Source organism: Bufo gargarizans, chromosome 3 (genome assembly GCF_014858855.1).
Source record: "Bufo gargarizans isolate SCDJY-AF-19 chromosome 3, ASM1485885v1, whole genome shotgun sequence".
In the NCBI taxonomy this organism is placed as follows: domain Eukaryota; kingdom Metazoa; phylum Chordata; class Amphibia; order Anura; family Bufonidae; genus Bufo; species Bufo gargarizans.
Window position 1 is genome coordinate 158,892,479 of NC_058082.1, and position 25,211 is coordinate 158,917,689.

The 25,211-nt window shown below is 44.2% G+C and overlaps 1 protein-coding gene across 1 annotated transcript in view; it reads right to left on the reverse strand.

Annotated features, from left to right (window-relative positions):
• Positions 1–25,211, reverse strand: part of LOC122932239 (inactive dipeptidyl peptidase 10-like) — a 176,034-nt gene that overhangs the window by 56,562 nt on the left and 94,261 nt on the right. The window contains exons 14-17 of the mRNA XM_044286533.1: positions 24,239–24,286; positions 18,149–18,267; positions 17,098–17,145; positions 15,421–15,519 (exon numbers count right to left, since the gene is read on the reverse strand). Coding sequence (XP_044142468.1) covers positions 15,421–15,519; positions 17,098–17,145; positions 18,149–18,267; positions 24,239–24,286 — 314 coding nt within the window. The remainder of the gene's footprint in view (positions 1–15,420; positions 15,520–17,097; positions 17,146–18,148; positions 18,268–24,238; positions 24,287–25,211) is intronic.

Here is a 25,211-nt window from a genome sequence, read left to right on the forward strand (position 1 = left end):
GAATTGAAGCAGTAAAAGAAGAAAAGGACCTTACGAAACTGAAGACTATTCCTCGCCATTTTAAATCCCATGAGAGCAACGGATCCCTCTTAAAGGTAAGGGGTATAGATAGGGATTTGGTGGGGTCCTGGGGAAGAGAGGAGGCAACTGGAAACGGTTGTTGGCACAGAGGGAAGTAAGGTGGATTTTCAAGTTGGACACAGTTACTCCGTACGGCTTGAATGAGAACTTGTTTTTCACCTTTTTTGTAATTTGTCATTTTTATATGACATATATGCAGTGGAGTTATCTTTACCTCTTATTTAGTTATGATCATTCCTTTTTCTAAGGCTATTATTTTTAGTGTGCTTGGTTATATATATTAAATCAGTGATGCCCAACCTACGGCCCGCGGGCCACATCTGGCCCGCAAAGCTGAGTCATGTGGCCCGCACAGTCATGGAGCTTGCTCATAGTGGAAGATGAAGGGGACACGCCTGGGCGGCTGCAGTAGCGCAGTACTGACACGATCAGCTATGCCCACCTGTGCCCGGACGCACAGCAGAGAGGGTTTACTGCCTTCAATGGGAAGAAAGCTGGCGGACCACGACTCACGCTCCCAACCCCCTCCCTACGGGGAACACTGCATACGCGAGAGCCATCAGATCCTGACCGCGCTATGTGTACTCCGAGGAAGCGACCCCAGAGCAGTACAGAGTAAATGGAAAAAAGCCTCGGCCAGCAGAGCGCATCCATTGTGTGTGCGAGAGGGACGAGGCTCCATTGGCCACACGGCCTTACACTGGAGGCCTGGCTGCTGCTAACAGCACGATAGCCTCTGTCCCATATCCACACTACACCTCGCCATGTACATACAGGTTCCTGGGAGGGTTACACTCTGATCTGCCCCAAAATAACCTGCAAGTATCCTAGTGACTGGCTTGTAACCAAGATGACACCCATAAGGGGATAGCAGGTCCTCTCCTTACAGGCTGGATATCAGGACCCAAATCTGTGCCCCTTGTGAAACCTGTCACTGATCTGCAGCTGGAGAATATGGTGTGCAGAAGGCAGATGAGTTGCCCACAGCATAAACTAATGCTGGGCAGTGCACTTTGTCTTATCTATGCCCCATGGTTTCATGCCAAATCTGGTCCAATTAGAGTGGTGTTCATTGGTCTTGGTTAGAATTGTGACACTGGTAGCGGTGGTCTGTGCTGTGGCTGGCAGTAGAGAGAGTGGCCCCTTCACAGTAGTAATGCTGAAATGTGCCCCCTTCACAGTAGTAATGCTCACATGTGCCCCCTTCATGGTAAAAATGCCCAGATGTGCCCCTTCACAGAAAAAATGACCAGCTATTTGCCCCTTTACAGCAGTAATGCTCACACGTGCCCCTCACAGTGTTTGCATTTCTTTCTGGCAAAGCTACCTGGTTCTGGCCCGCAAAATTTATACCATGTCTAGTGCAGCCCTCAGACGAAAAATGTTAATAATAACAGGTAAAATATGTTTTATTGATTTTAATGGGATGTTAGTCCAACTATATATTTGCTGTGGTTCTTCTTCTTTTTATATTGTTTTTTTATGTTTAATTATATGTTTTCCTTTTAGTTCTATATGCTAGGAGTCAATAAATATCCATTATTGAAGGGAGATCTTCATATGGGGGACTGTTTCAAGTTTATAAACTCTACGTACCAGGGCCACGGGCTATTATGGACACATGTTTCTTTCTTTCTCTCTCTCTTTTTTTATATATATATTTTTTATATACGGTATATATATTTCACATATAATGTATATTAATTGTGACTTATTATAATGCGGATATCATTTTATACAATTTGCATTGTATTACAATAGTGTTATTGTCATAATATATATATTTTTTATTTTATTTTATTTTTCTTCTTTGGTATGATTAATTATTCTGATTATTAAAACACTTTTTTCACATTTGGCACTTGCACTTTTTTCACTGTGTGGCACTTGCACTTTGCATGCTTTCACCTTTTGACTTGATTTTATTACAAATTATTTATAATACAGTGGGTTTTTACACATTATTGTTATTTATTCATTTATCTTATATAATTGTTTGTAGCTATCATAGTAATAAGGACAGCATTGCGTGGTCCTGGTATTTAATTATTCATTTGTATAATTGCAATTATTTTTATGTCCCCCTTGGGCTTGTCATCTTCAGTCAGCTGCCCTTGTTATGCGATGCAGTATAGAGCGCTATTATATGTCCTGGCATGCGCCGAGCGTTTCACGCTGGAGCGCTTCTCTGGGCTCCCTCACGTGACCACAGTCGGTCCTTCTATGTACTCAGCTTTTCTCTGCCATGTGCAGAGTGCGTTTATGGCAAACTATAAAATATCATTTAGGATAAATGTATTATATTTAGGAAAATGTGGGCAGTGGGGTTGGGATGTTCCCATGTGAAACAGGAAGTGATGTCACGCGTTCCAGCGTGTAATGCACGCTATGGAACAGGATTGGGCTATGTTTTTGACTCCTGATAGAAACATTCACCTGTTCCTATTATATGGAGTATTAATGTATAAATATGTGAGGTGTTTATTTGCACACTATCCCCTGAGGAAGCGAGATGCGAAACACGCGTCGGGGTATATGATCACACTGGTCGGTATTAATTTTATGTTACCTTACACTGGATTACTTGATTATTTTGTCACTATGTTACTTTCTCCTGATCTTATGTAATATTATGGTTATTATCTTTTGCACTATGCACTTTATTATGTTATATGAGACACATCAGTGTCAGGGTATATTTAATGCCATAGTCATCCCAGTAGTTTATATGTCATTTACTTGCTGACAGTGTGTTCTATCTGTCTGTGTATGTTTACCATCGCTATTTACCATTTTAATATTTATTTGAACTAATGAAGATTATATACTTTTGTATTGGTGTAGCACTGCGTTATTTTTTTCTGTAGGTGTTGTGGGGACTCGCTCAGGTAGGCAGGTCAGCGGACGCAGTAAAGAGGCAACATGAAAGTCTTTAACTTAGACAGTTCAGTGTTTATTCACACATAGCAGGTCAACAAAATATAAACAAAAACGGTAAAATAGAAGCAGCACTATACGGTCCTGTATCGATGTGTAGCAGGATGCAGCAGCCTCACCATTGGCCCTTGATCCAACAGGCCATAAGATACATATAGAGAAATAATGGCACCGGCAGCATCTCACATCCTCCAAACTTTATTGCAACCCCCAGACAAGTAAAAGCAGCAACGTTTCGGCTAAATCCCAGCCTTTGTCAAGCCAAATGACATCACATTGTTACAAACATATATACCCCACATATAAAAACACACCCCCTCTAGCTGCCAATAACATTCATGGTTCATCTTAGTAACTACTCACTGTTAAACACGTGTCTATCAAACACATATTAACCTCCACCTGGTTCCAGACATGGTGTAGCGCACCTGTATCGCATCAACATCATGGCGTTCACGATCATCTCAGCGTCGGTCCGATTGTAATGCGCAGGCGCATGTAATTGTGTTCATCTGGCAAGATGCGTCCCGGCGTACCTATGGCAACTGGCGGTGCTCGTTCTCGGACGTCCTCTGACGTACATAGCACATGCCGCATCGGGGGACGTCATCAAAATGCACCGTCGCGTATCTGACGTGCACGTCACGTGAATACTCACGAGGCGCATCATCACAGCGTAATCATGTTGGTGTCACAGCAACGGGAGACGCAATCAGCCATATGAATGTCGCATGCCTAAATCCAAATGTCTAAATGGTCATTTAGGAGCATGTCATAATCCATGAATAAAATAGTCATGTATATGGCATGGTCCTATTCACTGTAGTGCATCCATCCATGTCGGGAAGCATGTATCAGGAGATCAAAAAATCATATAAGAACACCTGTATCATAGAATATTAATATAGAAGTATAGGCAACATGAGCGGTAACTAGATACCCTAGATCATAAGGCGTGAAAAGCAGGGTAAATTTACATGTATTAAAAACACAATGTCTCCATACCTAGAAGACATAAATAGCCACCCATCTCAGTCAATGGAGGCGACATTAAATTCTATATTAAGGCCATATGGTTGAAGAGATCTGAGCGTGTGGATCCACTTAAGTTCCTTCCTTCTCAGAATTTTCTTCCTATCCCCCCCCCCCCCCCCAGTCTTAAATATCCTACACTGTCAATGGCACGAAACCGTAACTGGTTAATGGAGTGATTATGTTCAATGAAATGCTTAGCCACGGGTTTATCTATGGCTCCTTTCCTTATTGTACTTTTGTGCTTATTGATTCTCTCTCTCTTAATTCCATCGTGGTCTCCCCCACGTAAATCAAAGTGCAAGGACACTGTATCATGTATACCACATCAGTGGATCTACATGTATAGTGGCCTTTAATTTTGAATCGTTTGCCACTGTAAGGATGTGCAAAACCATCACCTCTCATGATGCAACCACAGTTGCAACATGAGAGGCAAGGGAAATTGCCACTCCTCAAAGGTGCCAATCGTGTCTGTCTCTCAGTGTCCTTGCCCCCAATATCGGCTTTTATCTCGCAAGTTTGGGCTTCTCTTATAGGCCATCATTGGGGGGGGCAGAAAATTCAACAACATTGGGTAATCCCTTATGCAAAGTTTGCCAGTCTTGTCTCAGGATGGCAGCAATATTGCCACTGTCACCTCCATAGACTGATACAAAGGGAATATGCTCAATGTCTTGATTTTGAGACTTCCTTATGAAGGTGAAACTACGTGCAGTGTTTACAATTCTATGCCTAGTACGTTTAATCAATTTTTTGGGATAACCTCTATCACTGAATTTACAGCACATTTCATCAACCCTGTTTTCAAATTGGGTGTCATCAGAAACAATGCGTCGTACCCTGAGCAGTTGACTCCATGGTAGGGAGTTCACCATGTTGGAAGGATGACTGCTGTCATACATCAATAAGGTATTTTTGTCCGTGGATTTTTGAAACAAATCAGTGGAAATAATTCCCTCCCGCACAAGAATTCGGACGTCCAGGAATTGAAGCTCACTGACAGAATGTGTCACCGTGAACTGCAAGTCCCGGACCCCAGAATTCAAGTGCGAATGGAACTCATCAAGTTCCAATACCGTCCCTGTCCAAATTAAGAAAATTTCATCGATGTAGCGCCACCAGCACAGAACTCTCTCAGAATAATTGGAGCGATACACCAGCCGATCCTCGACCTCCGCCATGAAGATGTTTGCGTAGGTTGGGGCCACATTGGACCCCATTGCCACACCACGCTTTTGTTGGTAGAAGGTGTCCCTGAAGAGGAAATAATTCCTCCTCAGGACCACCTCCAGGAGGGCGAGGATCAGCCGGCGCGCCCCAGGAGAGAGATCCGTGCTGGCCAGGGCCACATCGGCGACATTAAGACCATAAGTATGGTAGATAGAAGTATACAGCGATACAACATCAAAGCTTACAAGTATAAAGTCAACAGGTGTATTGAGGGACTGTAACTTGGTCAAGAAATGGCCAGTATCACTGATATAGGAGGGGGCCGTGGTTGCATGGATCCACAGTATTTTATCCAGGAAGATAGAGATCGTGTTAAAAATAGAACCCCTGCCCGACACAATCGGGCGGCCAGGGGGATCCACTAAACTTTTGTGGATCTTCAGTAATACGTATATCACAGGGGTGATAGGATGGCCCACTCGTAGATAACTATTAAGGTCATCATCGATGATCCCTTGACTTAGGGCCACATCCAATATCACCCCTATGGCATCCGCAATGTCCCATTTGGGATCTTTAGATAATATCTCGTATACCTAACGGTCATCCACCTGTCTGGAGATCTCATCAACATACTTGCAAGTGTCCATTACAACCACGGCACCCCCCTTATCCGCTGGTTTAACAGTCAATTCAGTGTTATGTTCAAGCTCATAAATGGCCCGTCTTTCCACTTCAGATAAATTGTGTCTATATACCTGTACCTCTTTGGCCCTCAGTTGTTCAACCCGCTTCCTGACAAATTCTATATACGTTTCAACAACATGGTTATTCTGCGGTGGAACAAAATGGCTTTTGTTCCTCAATTTAAACTGTTTACATGTTAATATGTTAGATAATTGATCATCCTCTTCAGGGACACCTTCTACCAACAAAAGCGTGGTGTGGCAATGGGGTCCAATGTGGCCCCAACCTACGCAAACATCTTCATGGCAGAGGTCGAGGATCGGCTGGTGTATCGCTCCAATTATTCTGAGAGAGTTCTGTGCTGGTGGCGCTACATCGACGACATTTTCTTAATTTGGACAGGGACGGTATTGGAACTTGATGAGTTCCATTCGCACTTGAATTCTGGGGTCCGGGACTTGCAGTTCACGGTGACACATTCTGTCAGTGAGCTTCAATTCCTGGACGCCCGAATTCTTGTGCGGGAGGGAATTATTTCCACTGATTTGTTTCAAAAATCCACTGACAAAAATACCTTATTGATGTATGACAGCAGTCATCCTTCCAACATGGTGAACTCCCTACCATGGAGTCAACTGCTCAGGGTACGACGCATTGTTTCTGATGACACCCAATTTGAAAACAGGGTTGATGAAATGTGCTGTAAATTCAGTGATAGAGGTTATCCCAAAAAATTGATTAAACGTACTAGGCATAGAATTGTAAACACTGCACGTAGTTCCACCTTCATAAGGAAGTCTCAAAATCAAGACATTGAGCGTATTCCCTTTGTATCAGTCTATGGAGGTGACAGTGGCAATATTGCTGCCATCCTGAGACAAGACTGGCAAACTTTGCATAAGGGATTACCCAATGTTGTTGAATTTTCTGCCCCCCCAATGATGGCCTATAAGAGAAGCCCAAACTTGCGAGATAAAAGCCGATATTGGGGGCAAGGACACTGAGAGACAGACACGATTGGCACCTTTGAGGAGTGGCAATTTCCCTTGCCTCTCATGTTGCAACTGTGGTTGCATCATGAGAGGTGATGGTTTTGCACATCCTTACAGTGGCAAACGATTCAAAATTAAAGGCCACTATACATGTAGATCCACTGATGTGGTATACATGATACAGTGTCCTTGCACTTTGATTTACGTGGGGGAGACCACGATGGAATTAAGAGAGAGAATCAATAAGCACAAAAGTACAATAAGGAAAGGAGCCATAGATAAACCCGTGGCTAAGCATTTCATTGAACATAATCACTCCATTAACCAGTTACGGTTTCGTGCCATTGACAGTGTAGGATATTTAAGACGGGGGGGGGGGGGGGGGGGGGGGAGATAGGAAGAAAATTCTGAGAAGGAAGGAACTTAAGTGGATCCACACGCTCAGATCTCTTCAACCATATGGCCTTAATATAGAATTTAATGTCGCCTCCATTGACTGAGATGGGTGGCTATTTATGTCTTCTAGGTATGGAGACATTGTGTTTTTAATACATGTAAATTTACCCTGCTTTTCACGCCTTATGATCTAGGGTATCTAGTTACCGCTCATGTTGCCTATACTTCTATATTAATATTCTATGATACAGGTGTTCTTATATGATTTTTTGATCTCCTGACACATGCTTCCCGACATGGATGGATGCACTACAGTGAATAGGACCATGCCATATACATGACTATTTTATTCATGGATTATGACATGCTCCTAAATGACCATTTAGACATTTGGATTTAGGCATGCGACATTCATATGGCTGATTGCGTCTCCCGTTGCTGTGACACCAACATGATTACGCTGTGATGATGCGCCTCGTGAGTATTTACGTGACGTGCACGTCAGATACGCGACGGTGCATTTTGATGACGTCCCCCGATGCGGCATGTGCTATGTACGTCAGAGGACGTCCGAGACAGCCGATTGGCTGCAGGAACAAGCACCGCCGGTTGCCATAGTTACGCTGGGACGCATCTTGCCAGATGAACACAATTACATGCGGCTGCGCATTACAATCGGACCGACGCTGAGATAATCGTGAACGCCATGATGTTGATGCGATACAGGTGCGCTACACCATGTCTGGAACCAGGTGGAGGTTAATATGTGTTTGATAGACATGTGTTTAACAGTGAGTAGTTACTAAGATGAACCATGAATGTTATTGGCAGCTAGAGGGGGTGTGTTCTTTTATTGTGGGGTATATATGTTTGTAACAATTTGATGTCATTTGGCTTGACAAAGGCTGGGATTCAGCCGAAACGTTGCTGCTTTTACTTGTCTGGGGGTTGCAATAAAGTTTGGAGGATGTGAGATGCTGCCGGTGCCATTATTTCTCTACAAAATATAAACAAAGTCACCTTGGTTTAAATCCTGGTGTTCTATTCACACCTTGCTGCAGGTACCGCATAAGAAGGTCAAGTCCCGGTGTTCACTTCACACCATGCTGCGGGTACCGCATAAAGAGTCCCAGTCCTGGATGTCGTTCCCTTGTCCTCCCAGACAGGTTGCAGGCATGCATCCAGCTACAAGCCTCACTCACAGACACGGCCTCAGATCCCAATACAGAGATCCCCTCTGCATGAACCCAGCTGTCTTTTAAAGGCAGCTAGGTGTTAACAAAAACCCGGACCGCCACCTGCGATCCAGTCCGGTGTTTGCCTTACCTGACTGCTAATTAGTCCAGCAGCACACACTGGGAGGAAAATACCTGCCTCCACATACAATTCGCTTTACTGTGTCACAGTGTTATAATTGGTATTTAGAATACGGTGTGCAATTATTTCCTAGGAGCCCTATAGTTTATTGGAAACCAAACTAGAATTTTCAATACTCGAGCGCCGCTGCCTTCTAAAACAGCTGACCAGCGGGGGTCCCGGATGTCGGACCCCCACCAATCGGATGCTGATGATCTATCCAGAGGATTGATCATCAGTTTAAACAAACTGCAGAACCTCTTTAATATTAAATCACTTCATATACCTCTAAAGTGTAACAAACATTGATCATGATAGACCAAAAGAACACAGACATATATAAATGTATGCAGAGGGGAGGGCGGGTAATGTGTGCTAGGGGGGAAAAAATCCCTAATATGTCCCTAACTAATGCCTCAACCCACAGGAACACCCTGATGGTGGGGGGCCTGTGGTCCCGTGCCTGCCCTATCTCACTCTCGCAATGCCCTGAATATTCCCAACGCGTTTCCCCAGTAACTGGATCATCAGGGGATAAAATGGGGCAAAAAGGGAAAAGTAGTAAACAAATTAGTCCAGAAAAAACTACACAGTAGCAAACTGATAATCAAACCATAAAAAGCTAACGATACAGTTAAATCTGGTTGTTAATACATTAAATATCCGAAGCATCTATTTGCACACACATCAATCAATACACGTGATCAGGCCTAAAACTCAAGAAACTTTGATTGTAACAGTTCCCAATCTGTGTATATAATTTTATGTGTATAGTTTTGAGTATTGATGTCTGAAACTATCAATTGATTGTCTCACGGATGCGTGATAACTGCCTATGGATTAGCATCTACACGGTCTACTGGGTTATTACACAATTTTCTATCAGATTGGGAACTGTTACAACCAATGTTTCTTGAGTTTTAGGCCTGATCACATGTATTGATTGATGTGTGTGCAAATCGTTAATTTCTAACGATAATTTGTTTTCCCTTAGTCCTAACAGCAGCACAGATGGGGGTTAACTGCCCCTGTGGACTGGTAGGACCGGCGGAATTTTAATGAGCCCAAGAACCAATAAACGATCTTCAGCTCCCTGAAAAGGAGGAGATCACCCCCCAGCCCACCGTGTTTTTAACAAGCATAATGTATCTAGGGTGGGATATTTGTGTGCTGCTGTTAGGACTAAGGGAAAACAAATTATCGTTAGAAATTAACGATTCCCTTACGTCCTACCAGCAGCACAGATGGGGAGATAGCAAGAAGAATCCCCTAGGGAGGGTCCTCATGCCTGGCAGAACTAAGAACAGTCTGCCCAAAAGCCGAAAACTCTGCCATCCTAGCATCTATCCTATAATGGGAGATGAAGGTTGACTCAGAGCTCCAGGAGGCCGCCTTGCAGATCAACTCTAAGGGGAGAAGGCTTCTTTCCGCAACCGAGGTGGAGACCGCCCTAGTAGAATGGGCTCTCACAAACTCGGGAGGATCTAAGGATTGGGAGACAAAGGCTTCCATAATGGCCTCCTTGATCCAGCGACTAATGGTGGCTTTAGACGCTTTACGGCCTTTAGACTTACCGGCAAACAGGATAAGGAGATTCTCATCTATCCTGAACTCTCTGGATCTATCCACATAGATCTGGAGGCATCTTGAAATATCCAGCGGGTCTCTAGCTGGAGTATCAGAGGAGGAGGTTGTAAACAAAACTGGTAAAGAGATTGCCTGGTTGATGTTTTGAAAGGTAGGCACCTTAGGTCTGAAGTATGGTAAAAACTTCAGGAGCACTCTATCCTGTAGGAAGATGATGTATGGATGAATTGCAGAGAAAGCCTGCAATTCAGAGACTCTTTTGGCTGAAGCTATAGCCAGAAGAAAGACCATCTTTAAAGTTAAAAATTTGAAATCTACCTCCTCCAAAGGCTCGAAGGGGGGAGATGCTAGCCCCCTGAGCACTACTGAAAGATCCCACTGGGGAATAGGTTTCAGTATAGTAGGCTTTAGTCTCTCAGCTCCCTTCAGGAAGCGTTTGATGAGTGGGTCCCGAGAATATGGCCTGTTGAGACAGGCCGAGATGGCACAAATCTGTACCTTCAAGGTAGCTGGAGATAGGCCTCTGTCTAATCCATCTTGAAGGAATTGTAGTATCGCAGGAAGGGGCGGATCTGCGGACGCCACCTGTTTGGAATCACACCATGCCACGAAGATTCTCATGATCCTGGAGTAGGCCTTCTTTGTAGACTCTGCTCGGGAATGCGACAACGGTCTCAGGACCTACTCGGAAAGCCCTTCTATGTTGGGAAGGGACTGATCAACCTCCAGGCTGTCAGGTTGAACCTGTGCAGATCTGGGCAGAGGTGAGTGTCCCACGACACCAGGGTCTGCTCCGGGGGGAGTCTCCAATATTGTCCCCGACTCATCTGAATGAGCTGGGTAAACCAGGATCTCCTGGGCCAAAACGGTATGATGGCTATTACCGAGGCCTGATCCTGACGGATTTTCATCAATACCCTCGGTATCATGGAAAACAGAGGGAAGATGTAAGCCAGCCTGAACCTCCACGGTATCGACAGAGCATCTATCGCCAGGGGGTTGTCTTCCCTGTACAGGGAACCGAACCTCAGCACCTTGGCGTTGAACCTGGTTGCCATGAGATCCACCTCTGGCATACCCCAACTGTGAACTAGCTGCCTGAAGATCTCCGGATGCAGAGACCACTCCATGGTCGGTAAACCTCGACTTAAGCAGTCCGCTATCATATTGAGGGAGCCTCGAATATGAACGGCAGGTAAATGGGAAAGGTTCAACTCTGCCCACCGAAGGATCACCCCGATCTCTGATAGAAGGGGCAATGACCTTGTGCCTCCCTGCTAGTTTATATAGAGAACCGCAGTCATATTGTCTGACTGGACTTTCACCGCTTTGCCCCGAATCTGAGGGGCGAAGTGAAGGAGGGCTAGCCGGATAGCTCACATCTCGCGAAGATTGGAAGAAAGACGCCGCTCCAGGGGGGACCAGGATCCCTGTACTGGGGATCCGTCCAGGTGAGCGCCCCAGCCTACAAGGGACGCGTCTGTAGTCAATATGACCCAAGCTGGTTGGGTCATAGACTTCCCTGATGGTAGCCAAAACCACCATCTGAGGGAATACCGGGTTTGACCGGACAGGGAGCACAGGGAATCTAGCCCCGCAGGGCTGCCGTTCCATAAGTGTAAGACCTCCGACTGAAGAGGACGGAGGTGCCATAGTGCCCAAGGGACTGCGCCGGCAGCCGCTGACATGAGCCCCAGCATCTTCACGAGAGTCCGGATAGAGACTCGACGAGGGACATAAAGGACCTTTGCCAGGTCCTGAATCCGCGCTTTCCTTTCTAGAGTCAACCGGAGGGACATCTCCATAGAGTCGACCACGAATCCTAAATAATGGATTGAAGTCGATGGGCTCACATTCGACTTCTGCCAGTTGATAATCCAGCCCAGGCGGAGGAGAAAGGAGATTGCGATCTGAAGATGGTGGGTAAGGACCGGAACTGAAGAGGCTTTGAAAAGCCAATCGTCCAGATAAGGAATAATGGTCAGTCCTTGAAGTCTCAAGGCTGCCACCACCGACACCACCACCTTGGTGAAGATAAGGGGGGCAGAAGAGATTCCGAAGGGAAGTGCGGCGAACTGAAAGTGCCTGCGGACCCCTGAAATCTGGACCGCGATCCTGAGGAGTTTCCGGGACGCGGAATGGATCGTGATGTGAAGGTACGCATCCTTGAGGTCCAGAGTGGCCATGATGTCCCCAGAGTTGAGGATATGGCTGACTGACCTTATGGTTTCCATGCGAAACCTTGTTTTTCTTATAAATCGATTGAGAAATCTCAAGTCAATAATCATCCGGAGATCTCCCGTTCTTTTGGGAACCAGGAACACTGGTGAATAAATCCCTAGACCCCTCTCCCCTGCCGGCACCTTCTCTAGGGCTCCCTTGGAGATATAGTCCTGAATGTAAGATTCTAGGACCACTTGTTTGGCAGACCCGAAATTTCGTGTGGCAATGAATCTCTCTGGGGGGAGAGAGATGAGATCTACCCGGTACCCGACGGAAACTATGTCCTGGACCCAGGGGTCTGCAATCAACCGGCTCCAAGAGTCTTTGAAATGGGTAAGACGGCCCCCCACGGGAATCTGGGGGAGGGGTACGGGAAAATCTAGAGGAGACACTGCAGGGGCAGCAGGGCTTATCCAAGAGCCTCGAGGAGGCCCATAGTCAGGAGGGTTTTGCCTCACTGGTGGGTTTACGGGAGCGTCTTGAATATTTACGAGACGGCCCCCCCCCAATCTCTGCGCCTAGACTGCTGCCCCGGACGACCTTTGCGCTTCTTCTCCTGTCTGGGGCGTCCCCGAAAGGGCTGCTGGGGGAGGCTCTTCCCCTTTTTATTGGAGAGCCCCTCCATTATCTTGTCCAATTCGGACAAGCCTATCCGGTTCGAAGGGGAGCCCACAAAGGTTGAACTTGGACGCGTTGTCAGCGATCCATGGTTTCAGCCAAAGTGGCCTGCGGGCAGCTGAAACTAGGGCCATAGTTTTGGCGGCCAGCTTCAACTGCATCTGGGTGGAATCGACCAGAAAGTCCATAGCCAGATTGGCTGACTTGAAGGCTGCAAGGATGTCATCTCTTGACACGCTCTGATCCACGTCCGTCTGGATTTGGTTGAGCCTGGAGCGTAAATAGGCGGCTACCTCTGTGGCCGCAATTGAAGTTGATGCAGAGGCAGCAGCCGCCACGTAACTCCTTCTAAGGGTGCACTCTGCCCTCCGGTCTAGAGGGTCCTGCAGACTAGACCCATCGTCTGCAGGAACTAGAGTGCGCCGGGACAACTTGGCTATAGCCATGTCCACCTTGGGAATGGAAAACCCATGATTCCACCAAGGGTTTAGCCATCGGGTACATAAGTTTGAATTTTCTGGTGAGTACTGGACCTTTCTCAGGCTTTCTCCACTCTGTGCGCATCACAGAGAGGAGGGTCTCATCCGCTCTAAAGACACGCGGGATCGGAAGACTCCCCCATGTCAACATCCTGGTCCCCCGACCTGATGGACTTGAGTAACTTCTGCGTCTTTTCTGGAGGGAAAAAGCAAGAAGTAAATTCTTCTTCCTCGGAAGAAGACCCCACAGAACAGGGGGTAGGTCTTTCGACCGGTGCGACCACCTCCATGGGAGTCTGAGAGGGACCAGGTAGCCTCTCCTTAAGCAGCCGTACCACTCCCTTAATGGAATCATCCACGTATGTTTTTGTCCACTGGAACATCTCCTCCATCGTGGGTTCCGTGGATGCCGTGCGACAATTCTCACATCTGGAGTAAGGACAGCCGTCATCTAAGGGTGTGTTACATTCGTAACACGCCAAATGCTTCCTCTTGGCCCCAGCCTTCCGCTGATCCGGATCCTTAGGGGAAGCCATAGTCTGTGATTGGAAAGAAAAAAACTGGTCATAACACCTACAATACCTGGAGGTGGAGAAACAAGACCTTAAGGGGGCCCACCAGCACTAGAAGAAATTAGAGCTGTGAAAAGAGGAACAACAAACCCCAAGCCAAGCAATATAAGAATATCTCAAGGCACAGGGAACTCTGGAGCTAACTTGTGAAAGCGACGCAACCAGAGCACTGACTGACAGGCTCTTGGGTGCTTTAAAGGAGGAAGCCCCGCCCCCTGGGCGGTTCCTTGATCGTAATTAGCCCAGCACAATAACAGAGCCTATAATGGCTCAGCTGTTCTAAATGTCTCCCTAGATTTAATCCTGGGTCCCAGGATGTCTTTTATAAGGAGACAGTTAATAGAAATGGTGAGTTTTACAACCTCACCGCATCGCTCCGGAAAACCGGAAGTGACGTAGCGCACCCAGTGCGCGTCACTTCCGGAAGATGGGGCGCCCATAGCGCCGCAACCATGCGGTTGGAGAGACGGGACACCGCATGCTGAGATGAAAGAAGAGGGGAGGGGACACCCCCTTCCCCGACGGTACCCCAGCGACAAAAAATCGCTGCGATCAGGCCTAAAATAAAGGCACTGAAAGCAGGAAAAAAGCGATGCTTTAGCTTAAGGAAAAAAAGAGCCCCTAAGCACTCTTCAGCTCCCTGAGGGGGAGCGATACGCCAGTCCACCTGTCCAGAGGACAGAAAAAAACACGGTGGGCTGGGGGGTGATCTCCTCCTTTTCAGGGTGGGGGTCTCAGTGGTAGCACCCCTAACAAGTGTCTAACTACAAAATTACACCAAATGTATAGCATGCAGACTTGGCAAGAAATACCTAGGAATTGATTACCTACTGATAACATTCCTATGCCGTCACAAAGGGCAATCGTGCCTGTCTTGTTCGCACTGTGCAGTTTCTGATATAATCATTATTTCTAAATTAAATCAACTTTGTTGGTGAAGAGTCTCATTCGTCCAGGTCATGGTTTATCAGTAGTGATAAGTCAGAGCAACTGGACTTGTAGTATTTTCTCTCGAAGATGTTTCTCTAGTAATCCGACTGTCTTTCTCAATAAAAATGAAATTATAGTTTCTAAAAAACAACAAGTCCAGTTGCTTATTACTACTGATAAAGTAATATATTTAAATTGCACTGCATTAGGTAATATGGCATCAGCCTATACACACAAGGATGCTCAGTATCTGAGATTGGGCATCTCCTGTTGGACCCTACTTTTATTTTTCATTTCATGTTTTTTAGTTTTGTTGATGTCATGTCTGAATTATTGTTAACAGAACGTCCTACTTACCATAGTTATCAATATGGATAGATCTGTATAGCGTCTCTGGCATTTCCTTATCAAACAGCACAGTATTCAGTTGCTGGTTGTCCTCCAGGATTTGAAAATCTATGAAATTAGAAATGAACTAAAGCTCAGTGTAATGTTCTCAGGCATTCTGGACAGTACATGAAAATCTGTGAAATGTATAATGTTGAACCAAGAGCTGAGACATGTTCATTTCAGTGGGTATGTAAAGAAGGAGAAGTCTAACAAAGGATACAGGGGCGGACTGGGAACTTAATGTAGCCCTGAAAAAAACTTAAAAGTGGCCTTGTGTGGGGGGGGCGGCGAAATCGACAGAAGGTGGGGCACCACAAGTAGGCGGCAGCAGCGAAACCATAGCACAAAATACCATCCCGTCAGAACCATATACCACGGAGCAGCAGAATATACTGCCCCAAAAGCTGTCCTTCTGTTGTGGCCATCATTAGATGCCATTTTCTGCCCTCCTCCTCCAGTTGTCTCTGATTAAGATATGGAGCAGGGGCTTAGGAGATGAGATTCGGGCCACAGCATATGAATTCAGGAGGGCATGTGCGGTCTATGGCCAGCTACATGGGTATCTGATTCTCACAACGTCACCACTGAGAGCTTATTATGTACCCGACCATCGGCCCACCGGGAAATTTCCCTGTAAGGTCTATGGCCAATCCGTCCCTGAAAAGATACAATTATGGTATATATTATCAAGCGGGAATCACACATGCAATTTTTGAGCCAAAACATAGAAGTGGATACAAAAAGGAAAATCAGTTTTCCCTTTATTTTTTTTCTCCTTTTTGGATCCACTCCCGGATGTGGGTAAAAAAAACATTAAAAATTACAATAAAATGCATGTGTGACTCCTATGGATATTTCATCACTTATTGTTCCAGCCTTCTCACATAGTGAAGCCAATACACAAGATATGGCACAGAAAAAACACTGTGTAAGGCTCTGCAGTTTTCATTATAAATGGAAACCACAACAAAGTACTGGATTGTCTCACGATGGACACCAATGGTGGTTGACAGTTCCCACTGACTTATAATAGGATCCATTGGGGTTCTGGCATGGTGTCCTTCGTTTTGAAGGGAAAACTAGTGCTGCATGCTGTGCTTCTGCATCTGTGAGGCATAAATGTGTGCTTAGTCTAGGAGAGGGTATTTTGTTAAAGAAAACATTCTAGGGAACAGTCATATTTCTACCTGAGTGCATTCATTTTTTTTGCCGTTTTCACCTATTGCAGTCAAAGAAAAGCATTGTGCAAGTAATTCACAATATCCTCTACAAAGAGCAATGTCCGGATGAGCATTTTATACATTTCTATTCACCAGCATTATATAACAGACAGCTGTAATAAAAACAATGCAATGACAGGAACATCAAACCTAGCTGTAAAAACCTGACATTCTGGCCAGGCTATGAGCTGTGCGCTGCGATTGGCCAGCACTACAGCAAGGGACATGCCTCCTACAAAAAAATCAGTCCAATACAACAGACGGAGCTGAGACACCGGAGCATATACCGGGCGAACGGAGCGGCACCCAGGCATACTAGTAAGTGCAGGGGGACCCCTGGGCGCCGCTCTGCCCACAGGTATAGTTAGTTTTGAGTTTGTATATTAGTGAAAGGTCCTCTTTAAGGACAGTCTATGGCTCTTACCTTTAGGGTTGTCGGTTTGGTGCACAGAGATATGAGGAACTCCAGGACCTTTGGGACAAATAATGACACATTTTTATAATGTATATATATATATATATATATATATATATATATATATATTATACATAGGGCAATGTAACAACAAGTAACTGTTTTGGGATCCACATAAAAATATGCAATCACATGACAAACAAGTGTTTTGCTCATTTGTTGGGTGATTGTCAACACCTTTATATAGGGCAATTATAGGGACCGAACATTCATATGAATGTTTGTTCCTGATAATTGGCCTGCTCTTTGGCCAGTGTAAAACAGCCTTTAAATGGATTGTCCCTTCTGAGATTTTCATAAGTGAGATAGCATTAACACACAGTAAGTGTATGCCCGTGGAGATGGGGTTACGGAAAAGTCTGTACGACTTGCAATTTTCTGTTTCCGTAACTCCCATAGCAGTGAATAGAAGGTACCCAAACAGTATAGCACAGCACTTTGTTGGAGTTATGGAAACAGCAGAGCTCCAGCCTCTTGGCCTTTTCCACAACTTTGGCCTCCTTAGTTGGGGCCTACTGAGGATTATTTCCATATTTGCCATGAAAGGCCTAAATGGGACAACCCCTTTAACCAGTTACATGGTTACTGCACTAATCCTGACCTCCAGGTGGATATTGATCAGATGATATGATGACTGATCACAATGTCCATCAGTAACTAGCTACACAAACAATTAAACAGTATGGGGACGAACAATCGTATTAAAGATCGTTTATCCCTATGAAGCAGTGATGACTGCTGCATGCAAATGTGGCTAACGAGTGTGCAATGTTTGGCCTGATGATTGCACGCTCTATCGTTTGGTCAGAACATGTAAACAATTTCCAACACTTCACAGGATGGATTGCATTGAATTTTGAATTTCCAATATCAGTATTTTAATGTTCATAGCTCCAATGGGTGGATTCTATAGTACAGTATTTTGACAAGAGGTAAATGATAATGTAATCATGGTCTCTAGGAATACACTGGATTGTTCTTAGTTATTCTTCGTAGTCACCTTTACAGAAGAGGATAAAGAAGCTGCCTTCAGGACTAAATTCTACATCCACAAAATTGCAGCCTGGAATGAGGTCGCAAGTCACACATGTGCGGTTAAGAGAACCCGATGTTTCCACACTGCATTAAAAAAAGCAAAGGGTGTGTTACTTTTATCTTCTGTATAAGCATTATACATTGGTGTGCTTTGTACTTCATGGAAATGTTAACTTGCACATTGTTATTATACAGTATCTCACAGAAGTGAGTACACCCCTCAAATTTTTGTAAATTCTTTATTATATCTTTTCATGGGAGAACACTGAAGATGTGACACTTTGATACAATGTAAAGTAGTCAGTGTACAGGTTGTATAACAGTGTAAATTTGGTGTGCCCTCAACATAACTCAACACACAGCCATTAATGTCTAAACCGCTGGCAACAGAAATTAGTACACCCCTAAGTGAACATGGCCAAATTGTGCCCAATTAGCCACTTTCCCTCCCCGGTGTCATGTGACTCATTAGTGTTGCAAGGTCTCAGGTGTGAATGGGGAGCAGGTGTGTTACATTTGGTGTTATCGCTCTCACACTCTCTCATACTGGTTACTGGAAGTCTAACATGGCACCTCATGGCAAAGAACTCTCTGAAGATCGGAAAAAAGAATTGTTGCTCTACATAAAGATGGCCTAGGCTATAAGAAGATTGCCAACACCCTGAAACTGACCTGCAGCATGGTGGCCAAGACCATACAACGGTTCAACAAGACAGGTTCCACTCAAAACAGGCCTCGCCATGGTCGACCAAAGAATTTGAGTTTATGTGCTCAGCGTCATATCCAGAGACTGTCTTTTCAAAATGGATGTATGAGTGCTGCCAGGATTGCTGCAGAGGTTACAGGGGTGGTGGTGGGGGGGTCGGCCTTTCAAGTGCTCAGACCATACACTGCACACTGCATCAAACTGGTCTGCATGACTGTCGCCTCAGAAGGAAGCCTCTTCTAAAGAAGATGCACAAGAAAGCCTGCAAACTATACAAGCAGACTAAGGGCATGGATTATTGGAACAATGTCCTGTGGTCTGATGAGACCAAGATAAACTTAATTGGTTCAGATGGTTTCAAGCGTGTGTGGCGGCAACCAGATGAGGAGTACAAAGAAAAGTGTGTCTTTCCTATAGTCAAGCATGGTGGTGGGAGTGTCATGGTTTGGGGCTGCATGAGTGCTGCTGGCTGTGGGAAGCTACAGTTCATTGAGGGAACCATGAATGCCAACACATACAACCCCCTATATTATGCTTTAAAAGGGCAGATAACATTAAAGATAAGATAGTCAGGGCCCACATTGGCAGTAATAAATGGGATTTGAGACAGAGTGTATTATCTTCTCCCAGACAGGGTACATTTCCCTGTCTTAATTGTGTAAATTGCTCAAGTGTGATTAGCGGGACCCACTTTTCACATCCACATTCTGGAGAGAGAATACCCATAAGAGACGTATTTACGTGTGACAGCAGATTTGTTGTATATATTTTTAAATGTTCGTGTGGACTATTATACGTGGGGGAAACCTCTATGACAATAAAGGATAGGTTGAGCAAACACAAATCCACTATTAGAAAAGGTAGTTTATTGCTCCCTATACCGTATTATTTCCATGAAAAAAAGCACACTATAGCGCAATTGCGTTATCAGGTGATTGAAGGTGTTCCACTGCCTCGCCGTGGCGGCGATCGTAATAAATTACTTTTGCAAAAAGAGGCATATTGGATCCAACGTTTACAAACGATGGATCCAAAAGGCCTAAACCGCGAATACAATATAAGGCTACATTCACACGTCAGTATTTTTCTATATCCCGAATTTCGGTCTGTTTTTTGCGGATCCGTTGTTCCTGAAAATGTTTCCGTAGGTCATCCGTATGTCATCCGTTTTTTGCGGATCCGCAAAAAACGTAAACATGTATAAATTTCACAAAGCTAATAAAGTTGTTTGGATTTCTTTGAAAAAAAATTGAAAAAAAAAAGTAAATAAGTGATTTCTGTGGGCAGGATTTAATTTCCAGGAACGGATTCCGCATAAAACAGATGACATACGTAATGACATACGAATGTCATCCGTTTTTTGCAGAACCATTGACTTTGTATTGTACCAGGATCCGATTTTTGCAGAAAAGAATAGGACAAGTTTTATTTTTAATCGGACATGCGGAACGGAACAACGGAAACGGACAGCACACATTGTGTTGTCCGATTTTTTCCAGGACTCATTGAAAATGAATGGGTCCAGAACTGGTCCTGATCTGTTCCGCAAAAAACGGAACAGATCAGGAAAGAAACAACGGACGTGTGAATGGACCCTTAGTAGTCTGATGTGATGTTTAAAATTATTTTGTTTTTCTTGCAGCGGAATTAATTATGGGACTTTTTTCCTTTGAAATAATTGGAAACAAGTGAAAGCTATTCTGCCTGAGTATATCTGATCAGGGGGAGGAGTCAGTGGTATGACATCAGTTCCTTTGTATTTTTCATTTCTTTGTTATTTAAGACATGTTTGAGGTTATGTGAATATAGTCTGATGAAAGCATGGACATGTGCTGAAACGCGTCACTAACTAATCAAATAAGAAGTGACTGAAAATAAATTTAGGTATTTGAAAATCAAGAGCGAGTGCCGGTCATTCCTTTACAGTATGCCAACACGTACTGTGACATACTGAAGCAGGGCATGGTCCACTAACTTCGGAAAATGGGCTACAGGGCAGTATTCCAACAGAATAATGACCCCAAACACACCTCCAAGACGACCACTGCCTTGCTAAAGAAACTGAGGGTAAAGGTGCTGGACTGGCCAAGCATGTCTCAAGACCTAAACCCTATTGAGCATCTTAGGGGCATCCTTAAATGGAAGGTGGAGGAGCCCAAGGTCTCTAACATACACCAGCTCTGTGATGTCGTCATGGTGGAGTGGAAGAGGATTCCAGTGGCAACCTGTGAAGCTCTAGTGAATTTGGCCATTTTCACTTAGGGGTGTTCTCTCGTTTGTTGCCAGCGGTATAGATATTAATGGCTGTGTGTTGAGTTATTTTGAGAGCACACCAAATGCACACTGTTATACAAGCCGTACACTGACTACTCTACATTGTATCAAAGTGTCATATCTTCAGTGTTGTCCCATGAAAAGATATAATAAAATATTCACAAAAATGTGAGGGGTGTACTCACTTTTGTGAGAAACTGTATATATATATATATTATGTTACTTTCGTTTTGAATGAGTGGCAAACACACTTCTAAAATGCTGAATACAGTATATAGTTTTCAATATGTTGTCTTATGTAGCGTATAGGTTTATTCCCAGCATATAGACTTTCATGGGCCCTAAAGATTGTCCTTTTGGTGTCTGCAGGGCAGGTATATGTAGTTTCATTGAATAGGAAACCGAAGCCAGCTGTGCTTTAATTTACAGTGCTTTACTATACCATTCATCTTATAACCACATAAATTTTTAAGGACCATGATGTGGATATGCTGTACCACTAAATCAGGATTTGGCTTGGGGCTACTCCTAAGAGCATTATCCTAGCAGTCCCCTGGTCTTCAACCTTTAACCACTATACAGGAATCTGGACTCCACTGCAGAGGAACCACCAGGCTGCAACCTCCTGGAGTAGTCTCAGTTCAGTGGTTGCTGATCCATGGGTTCAAGAGACACCAGTGTGGAGCACCAAGGGATCAAGTAAACTGTAATCAGGAAACAAGCCAAGGTCAAGGTGGGCAGAGTATGAGCAATCCAGTAAACAGTACAATGGTCAGGATGGGGTCAGAATGAGGAATAGGCAGAGATCAGTACATGGGCAAGTAGGCAAACAAGACAAAAATAATTGCAGAGAAAGGTGCCTGAAATAGTCATTGGCTGGGAAAGACTAATGCACACTGGCCCTTTAAGAGCTGCTGGAGACACCACACATGTCCTACAAGCTGCAAGAGGAGAGGCAGCACAACATCCAAGAGGAGCAAGGCAATGCTTCTTTGGAGGCCGTAGCTACCAGAAGGAACCAGGAAGACTGACAGGTACAGGGCTGACAGCAAGGACCTGGTGAGTGTTCCAGCTACCGTGCCCACCAGGAGAGGTAAGAGGGCAATAGGCATGAATCACTGGTATAACATACAATAAGATTTTGCTATAATCCCATTAAAATTCATTACAGTCATTGCAAACTTCTTCTGCTGTCACTGCTACTACATACTGATTATCAACGTGGCAAACCACTTTGCCAAAATTGTTGTAATGACCACAGTTATAAAGTCATATGTCACCTGCTGCTATAACATTTTGGGGCACATACCCTAGGATATAATGCACAAGAGCAGTGCTGTTATTGCTTATGGGTGAAGATGAAGGAGACAACCTTGTAAAACCCCCTCTGTATGTCATTGGATTTGTAGCTTGCACATGTACAGTCGTGGCCAAAAGTTTTGAGAATTACATAAATATTGTAAATTGGAAAAGTTGCTGCTTAAGTTTTTATAATAGCAATTTGCATATACTTCAGAATGTTATGAAGAGTGATCAGATGAATTGCATAGTCCGTCTTTGCCATGAAATTTACTTAATCCCCAAAAAAACTTTCCACTGCATTTCATTGCTGTCATTAAAGGACCTGCTGAGATAATTTCAGTAATCGTCTTGTTAACTCAGGTGAGAACGTTAACGAGCACAAGGCTGGAGATCATTATGTCAGGCTGATTGGGTTAAAATGGCAGACTTGACCTGTTAAAAGGAGGGTGATGCTTGAAATCATTGTTCTTCCATTGTTACCATGGTGACCTGCAAAGAAACGCGTGCAGCCATCATTGCGTTGCATAAAAATGGCTTCACAGGCAAGGATATTGTGGCTACTAAGATTGCACCTTAATCAACAATTTATAGGATCATCAAGAACTTCAAGGAAAGAGGTTTAATTCTTGTTAAGAAGGCTTCAGGGCGTCCAAGAAAGTGCAGCAAGCGCCAGGATCGTCTCCTAAAGAGAATTCAGCTGCGGGATCGGAGTGCCACCAGTGCAGAGCTTGCTCAGGAATGGCAGCAGGCAGGTGTGAGCGCATCTGCACGCACAGTGAGGCGAAGACTTTTGGAAGATGGCCTGGTGTCAAGAAGGGCAGCAAAGAAGCCACTTCTTTCCAAAAAAAACACCAGGGACAGATTGATCTTCTGCAGAAAATATGGTGAATGGACTGCTGAGGACTGGGGCAAAGTCATATTCTCCGATGAAACCTCTTTCCGATTGTTTGGGGCATCAGGGAAAAGGCTTGTCCGGAGAAGAAAAGGTTAGCGCTATCATCAGTCCTGTGTCATGCCAACAGTAAAGCATCCTGAGACCATTCATGTGTGGGGTTGCTTCTCATCCAAGGGAGTGGGCTCACTCACAATTTTGCCCAAAAACACAGTCATGAATAAAGAATGGTACCAAAACACCGTCCAACAGCAACTTCTTCCAACAATCCAACAACAGTTTGGTAAACAACAATGCATTTTCCAGCACGATGGAGCACCGTGCCATAAGGCAAAAGTGATAACTAAGTGGCTCGGGGGCCAAAACGTTGACATTTTGGGTCTATGGCCTGGAAATTCCCCAGATCTTAATCCCACTGAGAACTTGTGGTCAATCCTCAAGAGGGGGGTGGACAAACAAAAACCCACTAATTCTGACAAACTCCAAGAAGTGATTATGAAAGAATGGGTTGCTATCAGTCAGGAATTGGCCCAGAAGTTGATTGAGAGCATGCCCAGTCGAATTGCAGAGGTCCTGAAAAAGAAGGGCCAACACTGCAAATACTGACTCTTTGCATAAATGTCATGTAATTGTTGATAAAAGCCTTTGAAACGTATGAAGTGCGTGTAATTATATTTCACTACATCACAGAAACAACTGAAACAAAGATCTAAAAGCAGTTTAGCAGCAAACTTTGTGAAAACTAATATTTGTGTCATTCTCAAAACTTTTGGCCACGACTGTATACATGGAGGTCAGTGTGGTTGGTAAGGGCATGTAGGGTACACATAATGGGGGGAATCTGGGAGGGACACATAAAAACTAAGGCTCATTTTCCTTACCTGTACAGATGTCTTGTTCTGGGTTTGTCTTCAGTGCTCAGGAAATAACTGGTATTAATATTAATATACAATAGAGATGAAAAGAACAAAATCAAATTGAAGCAAATTAGATAAAGGTCTTTTATAATCTAATAGACAAAACCTTATTATAAATTCATTGATTTTCCTTCTCACGGGTGGGGGTGAGGCATCTAAATGGCATTTCCCATTCTATCATGTAAGCATGCCTATTAAACCAGGACAATATCATTAGGGATCATACACAACATTATGGCTGTACATATAGGACTGCTTGCATTTCTCCAATTCTATAGTTTAGTGCTCTCATTAAGAGAAACAAAATAAGAGTATAGCAGGTTTGATACCTTTTAATGGCTAACAAAAATAGAAGTAATGATGTTACATAGCGAGCTTTCGAGACATCACCAGTCTCTTCATCAGGCGTACTACAAGAATATATGAAGAAACAGCAATATATATACAATAAGAACAGAGGCATGGGGGGAATGAATGGACATTTGAAAAAAAACAGAACATCATATTAAAGATCTTGAGAATGAATCCTTAATTATCTTACAGATAAGGGGTGTGAAAGTTTTATGGTCTCTAAATTGATGTTATCTCAAAGACCTGGTGCCCCGACTATGTCTATAGAAGACTCTTTAGATCTTGTAGTGTGTCATAAATCCCGGGGACAAATTCAGTCCAGTATTCAAAGTGTCAAGCAGTGTTATAAATTTGTATCCCCAAATTCTTCTAGCTTTTTGGGATTTGAAGTTACCTTTTAATATGAGAACTTTCATGTGTTCTACATTGTGTCCTGGGCTACAGAAATGCTTAGCCACAGGAAAGCGTAGCTTCTTCTCTTTAATTGTGTGGCGGTGGGACCTCATCCTTGCATTGAGTCTCTGTCCTGTTTCTCCAACGTAGAGGCCTCTAACAGGACATTTAGTGCAGAGAATCAGATAAACAA